Here is a 19804-nt window from a genome sequence, read left to right on the forward strand (position 1 = left end):
ATCGCGGGAGAGGGTCCGCAAAGCGTGGGAGGGGGCGTGAATTGCGCGAGGGGGAGTTGCGAATTGCGGGGGGGTGCGCGGGGGTGACGTGAATCGTGGGAGGGGGCGTGAATCGAGGTAGGGGGGGCACGGGGGTTGCAGTGAATCGCGGGAGGGGGGGTCGTGGGGCCGGGGGGTTTGCCGTGAATCACGGGAGGGGGGGTGCCGGGAATCGCGGGAGGGGGGGTCGCAGGGCCGGGGGGTTTGCCGCGAATCACGGGAGGGGTGGTGCCGGGAATCGCGTGAGGGTCGAGGGGGGTGAAGGGGGGATGGGCACGGGGGGTTGCAGCGAATCGCGGAAGGGGGAGACGCGGGGGCGGGCTGCCGCGAATCGCGGGAGGGGTGGTCGCGGGGGGGTGCCGCGAATCGCGGGTGGGGGGGCGGGGGGGGAGGTTTTTGCCGTGAATCGCGGGAGGGGGGGGGTCGCGGGGGGTGTGTGCCGCGAATCACGGGAGGGGGGGCGGTGGGGGGTGTTCACCTGGTGTGTCTGGTGTGTAGCTGTGTCTTTGCTGGGTAACATGGGGAGGCAGAGGGTGTCTTGCACTGTGGGCTCACTGGGCTGGTTCTCTGTCATGTGAGTCAGTCATGTGAGTCAGAGGCTCCACCCAGCGTTAGAGAGTCAGACACACTTTGAGTGACAGATGTAGTCAAATATATAAGAGATATACATACACATATACACATATGTATATAGAGATCTCCACTTGCACCTTGACAAAGGGGTGATTAAGACCCCGAAACGTTGGTCCTTTCTGTTGCCACAATACACTTTTGAAAAATCCCATTTGAGTGCCGCCTCTTCCATTCCTCTATCTACCTGTCCTGGAAGGCACCGGGGTATTCGGACCCAGCTGCGGGAGTGCCAGGCCTTCTCCATTATCTATATATATATACTGTATATACACACGCTGCAAATGTGTACTAATAATAATGTGTATATATATATATATATATATATACACACACACACATGCTGCAGATGTGTACATCTCATTCCCACATTACATACCTTATAATGTCAAGCAGTGCGCAGAGTAATCACAGGAGAGCTTCCTTATATCAATAACATCATATATATATTTACACATACACACGCATGTATTTTACACACACACACAAACAAACGTGTGTATATATATATATATATATACTAATAAGAAGAAGAAAAATAAATAAATAAAAGGCTACAACTGATCCTCACCTCTATGGGGGGATTAAATTTATATGTATACATACTTACACATATATAGGGCCTGGTTCTGCTTAGATCGGCCCCCGACGTATTGGCTCTGTGGACCGATGGTGCGGCTCTGCGCATGCGTATGGTCTATTGTACACATGTGCAGGGCCGCTGCTTTGGTGACGTTCACAGTAGAGGGGGTGGGCAGGGGCCAGAGCAGAGGAACGACCAGAGTTTTATGGACGTTCCGATGCCTCTTCGCCAGACTCCGACGGGAAATAAAAGTCAGTTTGGATGATTTCTCTCCCATTCGGCCCTCATGCGAGAGGATGTATTCTCGGACACACCCCCTTGCATGTTACCGAGGGGACGTGGGCGGCACTGGCGGGCGTTCGGCAAGGGGGCGTTAAGCGGCTTGCTAAGCAGCGAACGACCGCTGCTTAGCAAGCAGTACTGAATCAGGCCCATAGTGTATATACACATAATCAGACACGTGCATCGTTGTATACATAGATGAAATATGCATTACAGTGGTGGAATACGTGTGTATATGTTGTGTGCTGCATGTGGTTGTGTGCTGCATGTGGTTGTGTGCTGCATGTGTCGTCTTTGTGTCGTTGTATATAACTGACGGCCGGAAGCGTCTCACAAATGACATTCTGCCGCTGCATTAGAGCCGTCTCCGTATTCATACAGTAACAGCCAGATTGCTGGACACAGCCTCTACCCCTAGTTAATAGTCACACATTTGTAGTCACCGAAGCTCCGCTCTGTTCCAAGGTGTTTGGAACACGAGATCTCTGGCTCTTATCAAGAGAGAATAAGGAAAAAACATAGTTAATCCTTTTGCAATATATTACTGACCCCGCAGTTACACGGAGGTCATCTCTCTGAGCAAGTCACAGATTGAAAGCTGTAATTGCTTGTAGGGGAGAAAAAAAAAAAATCAGCAGCGAATGGAATAATTGTTGTCGAAAAAAAATTTCGGCCGTTTTTTTTTTAGGGACTGAAATTGCAGTTATTTTTGACACAACCAAGATGTGAGAATTCTACATATTCCAATCATTTCCGACCTGGAGGGTAAAAAAACATGGCGGAAACAGATAACGACTGTTCCGTCTGGCTGACGGTTTTCTGCTGGCACTGTACTGCAGTATTTCAAAGTGTCCTATTTTTGTGACATAAGAACAGTACGATTGTAGTGATATTGGCCCCGGCGTTGAAAAGCCGCTTTGGAGGTTTCGATACCATTTAACAGGCCTACATATCATTTATACAACGTACTGTATTGCTGCTCAAGGATGCCGGCCGCTCATCGCCAGATGCGGATCTCTGTACTTGGGAAACCTCGCGCTCCAGAATTCATGTTTTTAGATTGATACCGGATGCTGTTGGACGCGGCGCTAACACAACTCACTAGTGTAATTATATAAAACAAATGGACTGGAAGGTCACTGCGGTAAATCTCGTTCTTCTACAGTTGTATAGATTCTTTGCAGGGGTGGCCGTTTCTCTGTGCTACTCACAGTTTTACTTCCGAACATAAACTGAGCCAGTTCCGTGGGCTGCAGTGGTGAAATTCTCTCCAAAACCGGGGAATTTTGCCAGCTGCTGATTTCTAAGCCATTTCTGATGTCCCGTAGACTTGGACGCTGATAACGGAATATATTTAAATATTGGGGATGATTTTGCAAACACAGAGTCTGATCCATCTTAACGTAGAGGCACACTGGGGAGCTGCCCAGGTACCCTCATTTCTAGGGGCCTCGGATCAGGAGCCGGTGGTGGTCCCACAATCAGAGAAGCCATGAAACATTCTCTACCTGTCTAACAGCCTGCAGCCCAACAGTGGATGTCTGGTGCTATCCACCAACCAGAGTGCTGATTTGTCAGTGTCAATGTAGTACATATTGACCTTTCGTCAATGTCAATGTAGCGCACGTCGACCTTGGTTGCAAGTCAGATGCTTGGTTGCATAGCGAGAGGTATCAGCAGTAGAAAGAAAGAAGTAATAATGCCACTGTATAGGTCATTGGTACGACCTCACCTAGAGTATTGTGTTCAGTTCTGGAGGCCATATCTCCAGAAGGATATAAATACATTAGAGACTGTACAAAGAAGAGCAACTAAAATGGTGCATGGCCTACATCACAAAACGTACCAGGAAAGACTAAAAGATCTTAATATGTATACTTTAGAGCAGAGAAGGGAAAGGGGGGACATGATAGAAACTTTCAAATATATTAAGGGCTTTAACAAGGTACAGGTGGGGGACATTAGTCACAGGAAGAGGAGCAGCAGAACATGAGGACATGCACTGACACTAGAGGTAGGAAGGTACAGGTGGGAGACATTAGTCACAGGAAGAGGAGCAGCAGAACACGAGGACATGCACTGACACTAGAGGGAGGAAGGTACAGGTGGGAGACATTAGTCACAGGAAGAGGAGCAGCAGAACACGAGGACATGCACTGACACTAGAGGGAGGAAGGTACAGGTGGGAGACATTAGTCACAGGAAGAGGAGCAGCAGAACACGAGGACATGCACTGACACTAGAGGGAGGAAGGTACAGGTGGGAGACATTAGTCACAGGAAGAGGAGCAGCAGAACATGAGGACATGCACTGACACTAGAGGGAGGAAGGTACAGGTGGGAGACATTCTTCACAGGAAGAGGAGCAACAGAACACGAGGACACGCACTGACACTAGAGGGAGGAAGGTACAGGTGGGAGACATTCTTCACAGGAAGAGGAGCAACAGAACACGAGGACATGCACTGACACTAGGGGGAGGAAGATTCAGGGGAAATGCGAGGAAGAATTTTGTTCACAGAAAGAGTAGTAGATAAGTGGAATAGCCTCCCAACAGAGGTGGTAGACGCAAATACAGTAGTACAATTTAAACATGCTTGGGATAGGCATATTGATATCCTTACAAAAAAATAAGGATCAAATATGGTTTGAGGTAACATGTTTAAAAAAAGGGGCAGACTAGATGGGCCAAGTGGTTCTTATCTGCCGTCAAATTCTATGTTTCAAATTCTATGTTTCACCTAGACATTGTCTGTGAACCATACAAATCCCCATAGCATGCATTGCTGTACATTGAGGGGATGTTGACATACAGTAGTACTTGTGTGTAGTCAGGGCATGTCCCCATGTTCAGCAACCATATACCATAGGTCATGGGTTCAAATCCCACCACGGCCGTAATTAAAATTAACCCTAGTATGCATGTAAACGTTTTTACATGGGGTAAGTGGTTCTTATCTGCTGTCACTTTAAATATATATATATATATATATATATATATATATATATATATGTGTGCATGGATAGATAGATAGATAACATCTGCAGAGCTCATAATAAAAGCACTTCTCTGATGGACCTATCTCATACCCCTTTTCACACCGCACCTCGGACCTGGGTTATTGCTGAGGTTGGTGACGTACATATGGACACAGGCTGAACAACCCAGCAATTCGACCTGGGTTATAAGAATGGTTAACCCCGGGTCACCCTCTGTATAATGTGCAACCCAGGTTTAGTGTGAAAGCTCCAGACCCGGGTCATATCCTAGATCCCAGGTCTGACCCAGGATGCGATGTGAAGGGGTATTACCAGCCGGCAGAGGACATGGGGTCATACAGTGTGTTTGAGCACATGGGAAGGGTTCTATACAGTCAGGGCGATTCGGCTGTAGGATTCTTTACCAGTGAGCGGTGATGCAAAATCACAAACATAATTGGTTCTTTCCTACACTCAGCTAGATATAGATGTAATGTCTGCGTTATATGACGGGGGCGATGGATCCAGCGAGTAGTCAGGCGGGTGGCGTTGTTCTGTCACTGGCTGCTCATATTCAGTCATGTTGCTGTTTATGTAAAGTGATCCGTTGTACATATGTCTGTTTGGCAGGCTCTTCGGAACCACGGGGAACTGCGCCGCCTGCAGTAAGCTGATCCCCGCCTTTGAGATGGTGATGCGTGCCAGAGATAACGTTTACCACTTGGACTGTTTCGCCTGCCAGCTCTGCAACCAGAGGTGAGAAGTCAGCAATCACCGGTCACTGATGGGGGGGGGGGGGGACGCCATCGCTAATGAGGTGCCAGGGCAAATATATGTATCCAGTGACGTGGAACCTTCTTAACATTCATATGTGTCCCAAGTACATTCATACCTGTCCAACACATACGTGTCCCAGATACAGTCATACCTGTCCAACACATATGTGTCCCAGATACAGTCATACCTGTCCAACACATATGTGTCCCAGGTACAGTCATACTAGTCCAACACATATGTGTCCCAGATACAGTCATACTAGTCCAACACATACGTGTCCCAGATACAGTCATACTAGTCCAACATATACGTGTCCCAGAGACAGTCATGCTAGTCCAACACATACATGTCCCAGATACAGTCATACTAGTCCAAAACATACGTGTCCCAGATACAGTCATACTAGTCCAACACATACGTGTCCCAGATACAGTCATACTAGTCCAACATATACGTGTCCCAGAGACAGTCATGCTAGTCCAACACATACGTGTCCCAGGTACAGTCATACTAGTCCAACACATACATGTCCCAAATACAGTCATACTAGTCCAACATATACGTGTCCCAGATACAGTCATGCTAGTCCAACACATACGTGTCCCAGATACAGTCATGCTAGTCCAACATATACGTGTCCCAGATACAGTCATGCTAGTCCAACACATACGTGTCCCAGATACAGTCATACTAGTCCAACACATACATGTCCCAGATACAGTCATACTAGTCCAACACATACTTGTCCCAGATACATTCATATGCGTTCAACACATACGTGTCCCAGATACAATCATACCCATCCAACACATACGTGTCCCAGATACAATCATACCCATCCAACACATACGTGTCCCAGATACAATAATACCCATCCAACACCATACGTGTACCAGATTCTAATGCCCCCCCCAGTCTGATACCGGATATTGAATAGGTCACGGTACACACGGATATATGCTATCTTATTATTCTCGCTCTAATGAAGACTCGTATTGGGGAACTGGAGACCCTGTATATGTCCCATTCATCTAGCCTCTGACGGACATAGTGATATATTCTGCAGATTATTACATTACTGTCCACTCTATAGAGACCTGCAGAACATTGCTCTGTCCCATCTACCACTTGACAGATACATAGTGATATATTCTGCAGATTATTACATTACTGACTTCTTTGGGGATCTGCAGAACATTGCTCTGTCCCATCTACCACTTGACAGATACATAGTGATATATTCTGCAGATTATTACATTACTATCCACTCTATAGAGACCTGCAGAACATTGCTCTGTCCCATCTACCACCTGACAGATACATAGTGATATATTCTGCAGATTGTTACATTACTGACCTCTTTGGGGATCTGCAGAACATTGCTCTGTCCCGACTATCCCATGGGGATAATACCTGTAATAACCCGATCTAACCCTGCTGTAACGCACATACTGACTAATAAAATAACATTGAACACGTATGTGTTGGACGGGTATTTGGTTATTTAAACCAACTTAAAATCTAATGCTACAAATAAATCCAGCATTACATCTGTAAGCCCCAAATGTCCCCATGACACGAGGGCACCTCAGATGCCCCAACAACACCACACGGGTGACAGCTATCAATCCGATAAGTCGCCTTAAACTTTCTTCTGCGTATGCGCTGCTGTAGTTTATATTAAGCTGCTTGTGAGAAATACAGAAATTCAACTTATTTTCCATAAAACTTGTACTAAGAGGGGTTTATCTATCGACACATATGGTCACAACTGTGGAGGTAATGTACTAAACCTTTAACAGTGATAAAGTGTAAAGGGATAAAGTACCAACCAATCTGCTTCCAGTAGCGTAACTATAAAACAGCGCCCCCCCCCCCCCCCCGCCATAATGATGCCCCCCCAACCCTGCCTTACCCCACTGGTGCTGCTAATAGATCTGCGGGTCCCGACTCCTGGCCATACTGCCGGCGGCAACGGTAAGCAGCACCAGCAGGCAGTGCAGCGCATTGATAGTCCTGCAGACCCCCGGCGCCCACACCTACTCAGCGCCTCCCCGCGACCGCGGGGTCTGCGGGACTATAGTTACGCCACTGTCTGCTTCTGCTTTCTTACTGGCTCTGTTCGAAAAATGACAGCTAGGAGTTGATTGGCTGGTACATATTCTCTCCACAATTTGATACATCTTCCCCTAGACTTGTAACAGATGTATCAACTTTTAAAGCAAACTTTCTATTTCCTTCCCTTCTTTGATATGATACAGTTACTAACATTGGACAGGCGGTACCTATATACCTGCTGTGTCCCCACCAGCCTACAGAGTCTAGGCGGCAGGTATATTTTAATGCCACAAAGTAAATCCACCTGCTTGCTGATTCGGGTGCGATAAACTATTAGACATTTATAAAATGACTTGTGCTCAGATCATAACATCGAGGCCGTGAATCAATTACAGAATGATTCAATCGCTACAGAACAGATCTCCAATGTCCAAAGTCAGCGACTCTAGAGTCACAGCGACACCTAGTGGCCATTACGCTTCATCAGATATCAGAGTTACAGATGTCCGTGTAATAAATCAGCAGCAATGTAATTAACCTGGTGATATAAATATTTGAAGTTATTTTTTTCCTGGTTGATGTATTTATATAGAAGTCAGCATATATTAACATCCCCGAGAAGGATGACGATCCGTCATTAATATATTACGGTTCCGTATAGTGTGGACAGTAACATAATGAAGTGTAGAAATACCTATTAATTGTGAATTATCTTTAGAACGGTGATCTCACTTTCCTTCATGTATAAATCGCATTACGGCAGCCGCAGAACATTTCTCCTATTTCCTGCAAAGTGAATGCGGAAAAATTTTGGGCCGATGCAAAGAAACATGGTTTTACTCTGCAAAAACAAACTTGTTCTTTATTTATCAAGACTTTGAGGCAGTCTTGGAACCAGGGTTGGGCTAGCTCAGGGGGGTACAGGGGATTCTAAGTTAATTTATAGGCTCAGTACTGGTTCAGCCTGGCCAACACCAGATATTGGACTTGATTCTGGTTCACTTGCAAAAGCAAATTCTCTCTGTAATGGACAAAACCACCTTCCTTGTCGCCTGATCATGTCAATTACCCAACAATTGCAATGGTCACTTCAAGACCTACTCTTCTTACCGGAATCTGCTCCTCTGACTCTCCATCCATCTCAACAACTTCCTTCCCTTCTCCAGACCTTGTCTCCTGCACCCTCCAACTCAACTATATCCGTGGCATCTAAACCCTACTGACTTGGTCTTCTTCTTACTCTTCTCTCCTCTTACCACCCTGTCCTGTCCCAAAGTCATTGTCTGCATTATTCTCACAATTCCTCTTGGGGAGGCAGATCTAGCTACGAAACAATGCCTTCAGAAATCTAAACCACACTCTTATGCTCTCCAAACAGGCCCTCTACCTGTAGAGGTTCTCCTACTTTGCTGAGTGCCAACAGGAATAACCTCACTCCAATCCTAGCTAACAATTATATTCTGCCACTACCCTTGCCAACCAACCTATTCTATATCCCTACTAACCACCCAGTTGTCCGTGTTCTCTGCCTTTTTTGGTACCTTGAGTTCTTATATTGGATGTCCCAGCCACACTTAACCTCTGAGCTTTTCATCTTTCCTCCTCTGAGTGTCTCAACTCTTAGTCACAGCTGGCCACCAGCCCGGGGTCACCAAACCTACTGCCTGACTCCACACATCAGTCCTTCAGGCGGTATGTTGCCTCCCCTTGCAAAACAGAGAAAGAATAAACCAATTCCACATTCTAGTCATTAGCAGACCCCAAACTATATCCAGTTTCCCTCTTGTCTGATGCCTTATGCGGCCTTCCCTTCATCTGTCCCTTCCAGTGGTCCTCAATTCTATAGAAATACTCCTCTCTCACTACTGCAAATACATAACCCCTCTCAGATTACTCGACTCGCCTCCACTTCCAAGACTTCCCCCACCACTGCTCCCCTTATTGAACGCCTAAGCATGCCAGACAAGACCCGCCAAAGTAGCTGCCTTGCCCTCAACCTCTAGATCAGGGGTGAGGAACCTCAGGTCCGGGGGCCGTATGTGGCCCCCGTAGCCGGTTTGAGTGGCCCTCCCAACCTTTGCCAGAAATCAAGTACAGGGGAATTCTCGCAAGAAGTTGGTAGTTCTTGCGAGATTCCTCTTATTTAACAGCAGCCGGATACTGTCAGTCCTATTCCGTTGCCGGAGCGTGGGACGGCTGCAGTCGGACAATTTGTAAGAGAAATTTTTAGATATGGCCCCCGAAGGATTTTTTTCTCCATACAAACGGCCCTAGTCACAAAAAAGGTTCCCCACCTCTGCTCTAGATTGTAAGTGAGCAGGGTCCCTCTATCTTCTAACACAGCGTCAACCAGTGCCTGATTAACCAATAGGAGGATTAGGCTGCAGCACCAGGGCGCCAGGACTGGGGGAGGGGGGGGGGAAAGGAAAAAAATGAAGGCCTAATTTATTCCATGCTTGTTATCACCCGTCCCGATGTACTGTGTTCCTAAGGTGATTGTCAGATAGCTGTGCCAATGTACCTTACTGATGGAACCATTAATCTATATACATTATGCTACAGCGTCAGCTGGGCAGCGTAAGCCAAAGTCTCCTTCATACACCACAAGAATTAGATCCTACAGCCAGCTGTATAACCTCCATTACATGCACAGGGGCAGTATGACTGGTGAGTACCTGAGCGCCCATACACGTGTGTATGGCAGCATTACATGCACATGGGCAGTATGACTGGCGGGTCCCTGAGCGCCCATACACGTGTGTATAGCAGCATTACATGCACATGGGCAGTATGACTGGCGGGTCCCTGAGCGCCCATACACGTGTGTATAACAGCATTACACGCACATGGGCAGTATGACTGGCGAGTCCCTGAGCGCCCATACACATGTGTATAGCAGTATTACATGCACATGGGCAGTATGACTGGTGAGTCCCTGAGCACCCATACACGTGTGTATAGCAGCATTACATGTACATGGGCAGTATGACTGGTGAGTCTCTGAGCGTCCATACACATGTGTATAACAGCATTACATGCACATGGTCAGTATGGCTGGTGAGTCCCTGAGCGTTCATACACGTGTGTATAACAGCATTACATGCATATGGGCAGTATGACTGGTGAGTCCCTGAGTGCCCATACACGTGTGTATAGCAGCATTACATGCACATGGGCAGTATGACTGGTGAGTCCCTAAGCGCCCATACACGTGTGTAGAGCAGCATTACATGCACATGGGCAGTATGACTGGCGAGTCCCTGAGCACCCATACACGTGTGTATAGCAGCATTACATGCACATGGGCAGTATGACCGGTGAGTCCCTGAGCGCCCATACACGTGTGTATAGCAGCATTACATGCACATGGGCAGTATGACCGGCGGTTCCCTGAGCGCCCATACACGTGTGTATGGCAGCATTACATGCACATGGGCAGTATGACTGGCGGGTCCCTGAGCGCCCATACACGTGTGTATGGCAGCATTACATGCACATGGGCAGTATGACTGGTGAGTCCCTGAGCGCCCATACACGTGTGTAGAGCAGCATTACATGCACATGGGCAGTATGACCGGCGAGTACCTGAGCGCCCATACACATGTGTATAACAGCATTACATGCACATGGGCAGTATGACTGGTGAGTCCCTGAGCACCCATACACGTGTGTATAGCAGCATTACATGCACATGGGCAGTATGACTGGCGAGTTCCTGAGCACCCATACACGTGTGTATAGCAGCATTACATGCACATGGGCAGTATGACCGGTGAGTCCCTGAGCGCCCATACACGTGTGTATAGCAGCATTACATGCACATGGGCAGTATGACCGGCGGGTCCCTGAGCGCCCATACACGTGTGTATGGCAGCATTACATGCACATGGGCAGTATGACTGGCGAGTCCCTGAGCGCCCATACACGTGTGTATAGCAGCATTACATGCACATGGGCAGTATGACCGGCGAGTCCCTGAGCGCCCATACACATGTGTATAGCAGCATTACATGCACATGGGCAGTATGACTGGTGGGTACCTGAGCGCCCATACATGTGTGCATGGCAGCATTACATGCACATGGGCAGTATGACTGGCGTGTCCCTGAGTGCCCATACACGTGTGTATAGCAGCATTACATGCACATGGGCAGTATGACTGGCGGGTCCCTGAGCGCCCATACACGTGTGTATAGCAGCATTACATGCACATGGGCAGTATGACCGGCGAGTCCCTGAGCGCCCATACACATGTGTATAGCAGCATTACATGCACATGGGCAGTATGACTGGTGGGTACCTGAGCGCCCATACACGTGTGCATGGCAGCATTACATGCACATGGGCAGTATGACTGGCGTGTCCCTGAGTGCCCATACACGTGTGTATAGCAGCATTACATGCACAGGGGCAGTATGACTGGCGAGTCCCTGAGCGGCCATACACGTGTGTATAGCAGCGTTACATGTACACGGGCAGTATGACTGGTGAGTCCCTGAGCGCCCATACACGTGTGTATGGCAGCGTTACATGCACATGGGCAGTATGACCGGCGAGTCCCTGAGCGCCCATACACATGTGTATAGCAGCATTACATGCACATGGGCAGTATGACTGGTGGGTACCTGAGCGCCCATACACGTGTGCATGGCAGCATTACATGCACATGGGCAGTATGACTGGCGTGTCCCTGAGTGCCCATACACGTGTGTATAGCAGCATTACATGCACAGGGGCAGTATGACTGGCGAGTCCCTGAGCGCCCATACACATGTGTATAGCAGCATTACATGCACATGGACAGTATGACTGGTGAGTCCCTGAGCGCCCATACACGTGTGTATAGCAGCATTACATGCACATGGGCAGTATGACTGGCGAGTCCCTGAGCGCCCATACACGTGTGTATAGCAGCCTTACATGCACATGGGCAGTATGACTGGTGAGTCCCTGAGCACCCATACACGTGTGTATAGCAGCATTACATGCACATGGGCAGTATGACTGGCGAGTCCCTGAGCGCTCATACACGTGTGTATAGCAGCATTACATGCACATGGGCAGTATGACTGGTGAGTCCCTGAGCGCCCATACACGTGTGTATAGCAGCCTTACATGCACATGGGCAGTATGACTGGTGAGTCCCTGAGCGCCCATACACGTGTGTGTATAACAGCATTACATGCACATGGGCAGTATGACTGGTGAGTCCCTGAGCGCCCATACACGTGTGTATAGCAGCATTACATGCACATGGGCAGTATGACTGGTGAGTCCCTGAGCGCACATACACGTATGTATAGCAGCATTACATGCACATGTGCAGTATGACTGGTGAGTCCCTGAGCACCCATACACGTGTGTATAACAGCATTACATGCACATGGGCAGTATGACTGGAGAGTCCCTGAGCGCCCATACATGTGTGTATAGCAGCATTACATGCACATGGGCAGTATGACTGGTGAGTCCCTGAGCGCCCATACACGTGTGTATAGCAGCATTACATGCACATGGGCAGTATGACTGGCGAGTCCCTGAGCGCCCATACACGTGTATAGCAGCATTACATGCACATGGGCAGTATGACTGGTGAGTCCCTGAGCGCCCATACACGTGTGTATAACAGTATGACATGCACATGGGCAGTATGACTGGTGAGTCCCTGAGCGCCCATACACGTGTGTATAGCAGCATTACATGCACATGGGCAGTATGACTGGCGAGTCCCTGAGCGCACATACACGTGTGTAGAGCAGCATTACATGCACATGGGCAGTATGACTGGCGAGTCCCTGAGCGCCCATACACGTGTGTAGAGCAGCATTACATGCACATGGGCAGTATGACTGGATAGTCCCTGAGCGCCCATACACGTGTGTATAGCAGCATTACATGCACATGGGCAGTATGACCGGCGAGTCCCTGAGCGCCCATACACATGTGTATAGCAGCATTACATGCACATGGGCAGTATGACTGGCGAGTCCCTGAGCGCCCATACACGTGTGTATAGCAGCCTTACATGCACATGGGCAGTATGACTGGTGAGTCCCTGAGCACCCATACACGTGTGTGTATAACAGCATTACATGCACATGGGCAGTATGACTGGTGAGTCCCTGAGCGCTCATACACGTGTGTATAGCAGCATTACATGCACATGGGCAGTATGACTGGTGAGTCCCTGAGCGCCCATACACGTGTGTATAGCAGCCTTACATGCACATGGGCAGTATGACTGGTGAGTCCCTGAGCGCCCATACACGTGTGTGTATAACAGCATTACATGCACATGGGCAGTATGACTGGTGAGTCCCTGAGCGCCCATACACGTGTGTATAGCAGCATTACATGCACATGGGCAGTATGACTGGTGAGTCCCTGAGCGCACATACACGTATGTATAGCAGCATTACATGCACATGTGCAGTATGACTGGTGAGTCCCTGAGAACCCATACACGTGTGTATAACAGCATTACATGCACATGGGCAGTATGACTGGAGAGTCCCTGAGCGCCCATACATGTGTGTATAGCAGCATTACATGCACATGGGCAGTATGACTGGTGAGTCCCTGAGCGCCCATACACGTGTGTATAGCAGCATTACATGCACATGGGCAGTATGACTGGCGAGTCCCTGAGCGCCCATACACGTGTGTATAGCAGCATTACATGCACATGGGCAGTATGACTGGTGAGTCCCTGAGCGCCCATACACGTGTGTATAACAGTATGACATGCACATGGGCAGTATGACTGGTGAGTCCCTGAGCGCCCATACACGTGTGTATAGCAGCATTACATGCACATGGGCAGTATGACTGGCGAGTCCCTGAGCGCACATACACGTGTGTAGAGCAGCATTACATGCACATGGGCAGTATGACTGGCGAGTCCCTGAGCGCCCATACACGTGTGTAGAGCAGCATTACATGCACATGGGCAGTATGACTGGATAGTCCCTGAGCGCCCATACACGTGTGTAGAGCAGCATTACATGCACATGGGCAGTATGACTGGATAGTCCCTGAGCGCCCATACACGTGTGTAGAGCAGCATTACATGCACATGGGCAGTATGACTGGATAGTCCCTGAGCGCCCATACACGTGTGTAGAGCAGCATTACATGCACATGGGCAGTATGACTGGATAGTCCCTGAGCGCCCATACACGTGTGTATAGCAGCATTATATGGGGAGTTACTAGCCTAGGGCACCTAATTCCTTTAACCAGGTCCTGACCTCAACCTTATATGTTCTTGTACTGATCTTAGCTCTAGTTTTATTTTATAACATTTCTTTTACCCTGTATATTTTACTTTTTAGCACTCTACAAATAAGCTATGATGACCATATGTCCGGCCGGGACTGATATTAACGTATTGTATTATGCACCGTAGATGATAGACCGTTGCTGGACCATTCTTCTCTTTAACACTTATTCTTCTTTCCTTGTAGATTTTGTGTGGGGGACAAGTTCTTTCTTAAAAACAATATGATCTTGTGTCAGATGGACTATGAAGAAGGACAGCTGAACGGAAGCTTCGAAACGCAGGTTCAATAACGATCGCAGTCCGGCTTCATGGAAGCAAACCCGGAATGGATGTTCTGTCAAGCAAGCAGTGAGGATTGTCTGTTGGCTTGCCTGCAATATTTTTTAAATTCTCGGTCCCCCACCCCAAGGACTGTGTACAGTGTAGTACTTACTCCCCGCCCCAATACAACACAAAGCAGTTGCAATCTTAGATGTTCGGTTGTGCCCGCTTTAGCTGAGCACTGCATTTGCCTGTATGTTTGTGAGGGTTTTGGGAGGGGGGTCCGGGAAGTTCCTGTACAGTCTGTTTTATGTATATAAACTTGAACATTTATTTTATGAAAATGTAATGCAATTTTATTACTGGTGTGAAATTAAAGATTATGAATGTTTACGGATTGGCTGTTGCCTCTTTCGGATGTTCCTTCCTCCAGACCTTACGCCGTCCAATCGGCTTTCAGCCTTTTTTTACAGAATGCGGTAGGTAAATGCTAGCTAGAAGCTTATTGGTTGACTGCTTTTTAGAAAGCTTGATTCATCTGTCCCTTTGAGAGAACGGACTTAAATTTCCAAGTTGTTCTGCTGACTGGTAAGTCCCATGTAGCAGCGCCTCAGTCCCCGAATCTAGGATTTGGGGAACCAGCAACTATTTTATCAATGAATCCTAGAATGAATTATCATTTATTTGTTACAGAACACAAGTGAAAGAAATGATGCATGGATGCAAAACAGTGGGGGTTATTCTGGTTCACTCCTTCAGGCAAATTCCTTCTCAAATGGACAAAACCATGTGCACTGCAGGTGGGGTAGATGTTACTTGTGCAGAGAGAGTTAGATTTGGGTGGGGTTTTACTTCAAAGTGAGATCTCTATTGCAGTGTAAAAATAAAGCAGTCAGTATTTACCCTGCACAGAAACAAAATAACTCACCCAAATCTAATTCTATCTGCACCTGTTACATCTGCCCCCTGCAGTGCACATAGTTTTGTCCATTTAAGAAGGATTTTGTCAGAAGGAGGGAACCAGAATAACCCCCGTATCATTTATCCAATTTGCTAAACTTGTTCCTTATGGTAAATTAAATATATTATTTTTTATTGTTCTAAAATACTAAGGGCTAAATTTACCAGGATGGGAGTTCTTTTGAAGATAGGATGTTGCCCATAGAAACCAAACAGGTTCTGCTTCTTATTTATTTACCACCTTCTAGAAGATAATAGATAAAATCTCATTGGTTGCCCATAGCAACATCCATTCCTCAATAGTACTCCCATCTTTTTACCCCTAAGTCTGTCTGGTCCATCTGTGCTTTGTACCCGACAAGAAAAGGAGAAGATGTAACAGCGCTCGTCACCGGATTCAAATGCTTAATACATTTTAATAATAATAATGCAATTGCATGAATAAGATAAAATGAGTTAGAATAAAATAATACAATCAATAAAAATACAAATAATGTTTTGTTTAGGTATATTCACCCACTAAGCGGTTCTGGTGCAAATGTCCTTTCCTATTGGGCCCAATGGATTAAAATGCACAGTCCATATCCAGGTTCCTCTGTTCCAAGTAAGCGTCTGGGGGACAGCACACCCCTCTGTTCCTTAGGTTGCCATAGGGGGACAGTCTCAACCCCTACTTCTGAAGTCCTCTGTGGAGAGGATTGTTGGCTGTGGAAACCGCTGGTTCAAAGGATGGTACCCGGGAGGGTGTTGGATGAACCCTCGTTTGGTGGAGAACTGTCAGAATGGAAGTGGTGGGGACTCAGGTGTTTAGCAAAACAGCAGTGGTGGGTCCAGGGGTGGTAGCCTTGACGCGTTTCGCTGCTTAGCTGCAGCTTTTTCGTTGCTTAGCTGCAGCTTTTTGAAAAAGCTGTAGCTAAGCAGCGAAACGCGTCAAGGCTACCACCCTTGGACCCACCACTTCTTTTTTGCTAATCCATTGGGCCCAATAGGAATGGACATTTGCACCAGAACCGATTCACAGCAACCAAGTGGTACCAGTGGGTGATTATACCTAAACAAAACATTATTTGTATTTTTATTGATTGTATTGTTTTATGCTAAGTCATTTTATCCTATTCATGCAATTGCATTATTCATATGAAGCATTTGAATCCGGTGACCAGCGCTGTTACTTCTGTATCTTCTCCTTTTCTTACATGTGTTTGACTGGGGGAGTTACTACCCCCAGTGTTTTGTAATAGCAGCTACTTGGCCTGCCAGCTCATCGCCGAGCGCCCTCTCTATATCTTTTGATATAAACCCATTTGTCAGAACTGTTGTCTGCATGAAGACGTGTGATATCCCCGTTAGCGAAGCAGCTTCTCCCCGTTGTCTGCCCTGTCCATACTCTACGGCGGCGGTGCTGAGCAGCCGCCACTGGGACTGCCATCAGGAGATGTTACTCCAGTCAGGGCCGGATTAACAATGGGCCTGATGGAGCTACAGCTCCAGGCCCACTATCAAAATAGGCCCATTTTGTAGCTGATGGCCAGGGCTTTCCAACGAGCCCAGCCCTGTGTCGCTAGCCCCCCGGGAACCAGAGATACCGCCAGGCAAACCTGGAACGTTGTCCCCATAAGATAACATGGGACCCGTTAATTCCGACCTCCACCCGGTTCCAACGGCTGCCAGTTCCCACTCCGGCATCACAGAAGCTCGAGGTTGATCTCAGTCGAACCCAAATCGCTGGGCCTTCAATCTGATACCTGGTCCATATGGGTTCATTGGTTCTAGAGATATTGTGGGTAAACCAATTTTTTTTTTTCATTTCTGAAATGTAATTTCATGGCTGTTCATGTTGTTTGAGGACAGATTTCTCTGGAACCAAACGTCCCAGTTTCACGGGACCAAAATCATTTGAAGCCTACATTTAAATGGCTCAGTTGGTTCAGAAGATATAGCTGTTTGTTCAAAGGGGGACAGTGGTGGTTTTCTCTCCCCCTCACACCAGAAAATGCAGGGATTAGGCTGGTGTAAAAGGGGCCAGTCTGAGAATGTCCCTGCATGATCCTGGGACCATATTCCCGGGTATGTCCCTGCATTTTCTGGTGTGAAAGGGGTATTATTTCAGATAGCCGGGACATGCAGTTCTCTGAATACAGCCGAGCAGCCCCCTGCTCTCTGCCCAGCTGTCAATCAGTGCCAGATTAAGCCTTCGGGGGGCCCAGGGCACTTTAGACAGGGGGACCCCCTTGCACTTGTCATTACTGGCCACAAACTGCATGAGAGAATATTATACTGTCAAAACACAGAGTAAAGACAGTATAAACTTGGTCAATAGGTAACTGCTTACTCTGTAGGACTGTAGGAGACCTCACAGTGTCAGTGCTGCCTCTGATTAAAAACCCTCCCATAACTAGGCTGCTGCTGCTGTCCTCCATAGGCCTGAGAAGCATGTAATGAGCTCCACCAATCAGAGGTCAGCATAAACCTCTCAGCCTCTGCCCTCTTGTGCAAAGTGTCACGGGACTTAGTCAACTCCCAGTAATGCACTGCACACTTGTGCAGTCAGTGTGCCTTGGCTCCCGATGCTCAACACCATTAATCAATGTCACATTTGCAGATAGGTGAAGCTGCAGCATTACCCCACTTCCATGCACAAAACCTTTAGCTAAAAAATAAAATAAAAATGTTTCTGTTAAAAATACATGCCAACCACAGGAGGCCCCTAGCTAGAGGGGGCCCATGGGTACTGACCCCTTTTGCCCCTGCTGTCAATGGCTGTCATTTCTGCCCGGCGGCAGCTGTCCCCCAGTTACCGCGAGCATGTATTCCCCCTTGGCAATGAGCATGGAACCCCTGTCAATGAACATGGAACCCCTGGCAATGAACATGTAGGTAAGCAACACTTATGTAGCATCATTTTTAATAGGCGTTATGGTGTTTGGCATAATACGTAATGGACATTATGGTGTGTGGCTTAATATGTAATGGGCATTATGGTGTCAATTTTTAATGTGCGCCAAATGCCTCTGTTTATGGAGCATATTGTACATTATTGCTCAATCTATTTGGTATAGTGCAGGCATGTGAAACTACAAGTCCCACCATGCGTTGCCACAGTTTTGCTATTAGGGAATGCTAAAACTATGTCAAGGCATGCTGGGATGTGTAGTTTCACAACAGCACGTGGGCCACTATTTGGACACGCCTGGTATAGTGTGCATTTTGGCTCAATCCATGTGGCAAAATGTGAATTTTGCCTTAATCTGTGTGTCATAACGTGAAGTTTGACTCAATCTGTGTGCCATAGTGTGAATTTTGGTTAAATCGGTGTGAATTGTGGCTCATTCCATAGGTCATAATATGTAAGAGGCAAGTACAGTATAAGGGGGTTACTATTGTGTTACATGATTTGTATAAGAGGGATATGGTGTGGTAACTTTAGGTGACCACATAAAAGGTGCTGAAATGTCTACCAAGTTTCGGCTTTCAGTATTTTTTTGATGACTGGAGTGCCGCCTTACCCCGCATGTATCTTAGGACATCGGCATCCTGCGGGTGTACCTTTGGAGGGCACCCGCCAATATATCTCCGTGCATTTTTCTTATGCCAGCCTCCTGCCTTTTCCAGGCATATATAATTAGTTGAAAGCATTTATACAAATATAGACACACCCAGAACACTGGTCATGCCCCCGACAATATTAGGTGCTGGCCACAACCCCTATTATTGCGCATAATAGGCCCTTGATCATTTTCAGCTCCAGGCCCATTTAGACCTTAATCTGGCTCTGACTCCAGTTCATAGGGGTGTCAGGTGTAGATTTCGCCATATAGTTCATTGTCGCACCCAGAAGCTCTTTAGCTGTTGTGGAACTACAAGGAACAGAATTACCTGCCAATCCAAATGTCAGCAGGTGACAACAGGGAACGACGGACGGGATACGGTCACTAGGTCGACACGCATGAAGTTC

At 47.5% G+C, this 19804-nt stretch overlaps 1 protein-coding gene across 4 annotated transcripts in view; it reads left to right on the plus strand.

Annotated features, from left to right (window-relative positions):
- Positions 1–15282, plus strand: part of LMO1 (LIM domain only 1) — a 126725-nt gene extending 111443 nt beyond the window's left edge. For all 4 annotated transcript variants that reach the window (XM_083164645.1, XM_083164646.1, XM_083164647.1 and 1 more), the window contains 2 exons: positions 5143–5268; positions 14813–15282. In XM_083164645.1, coding sequence (XP_083020771.1) covers positions 5143–5268; positions 14813–14918 — 232 coding nt within the window. In that variant the 3' untranslated portion in view covers positions 14919–15282. The remainder of the gene's footprint in view (positions 1–5142; positions 5269–14812) is intronic.
- Positions 15283–19804: the final 4522 nt, after the last annotated feature.

This window comes from Crinia signifera, chromosome 11, assembly GCF_055691185.1.
Source record: "Crinia signifera chromosome 11, ASM5569118v1, whole genome shotgun sequence".
Lineage (NCBI taxonomy): Eukaryota > Metazoa > Chordata > Amphibia > Anura > Myobatrachidae > Crinia > Crinia signifera.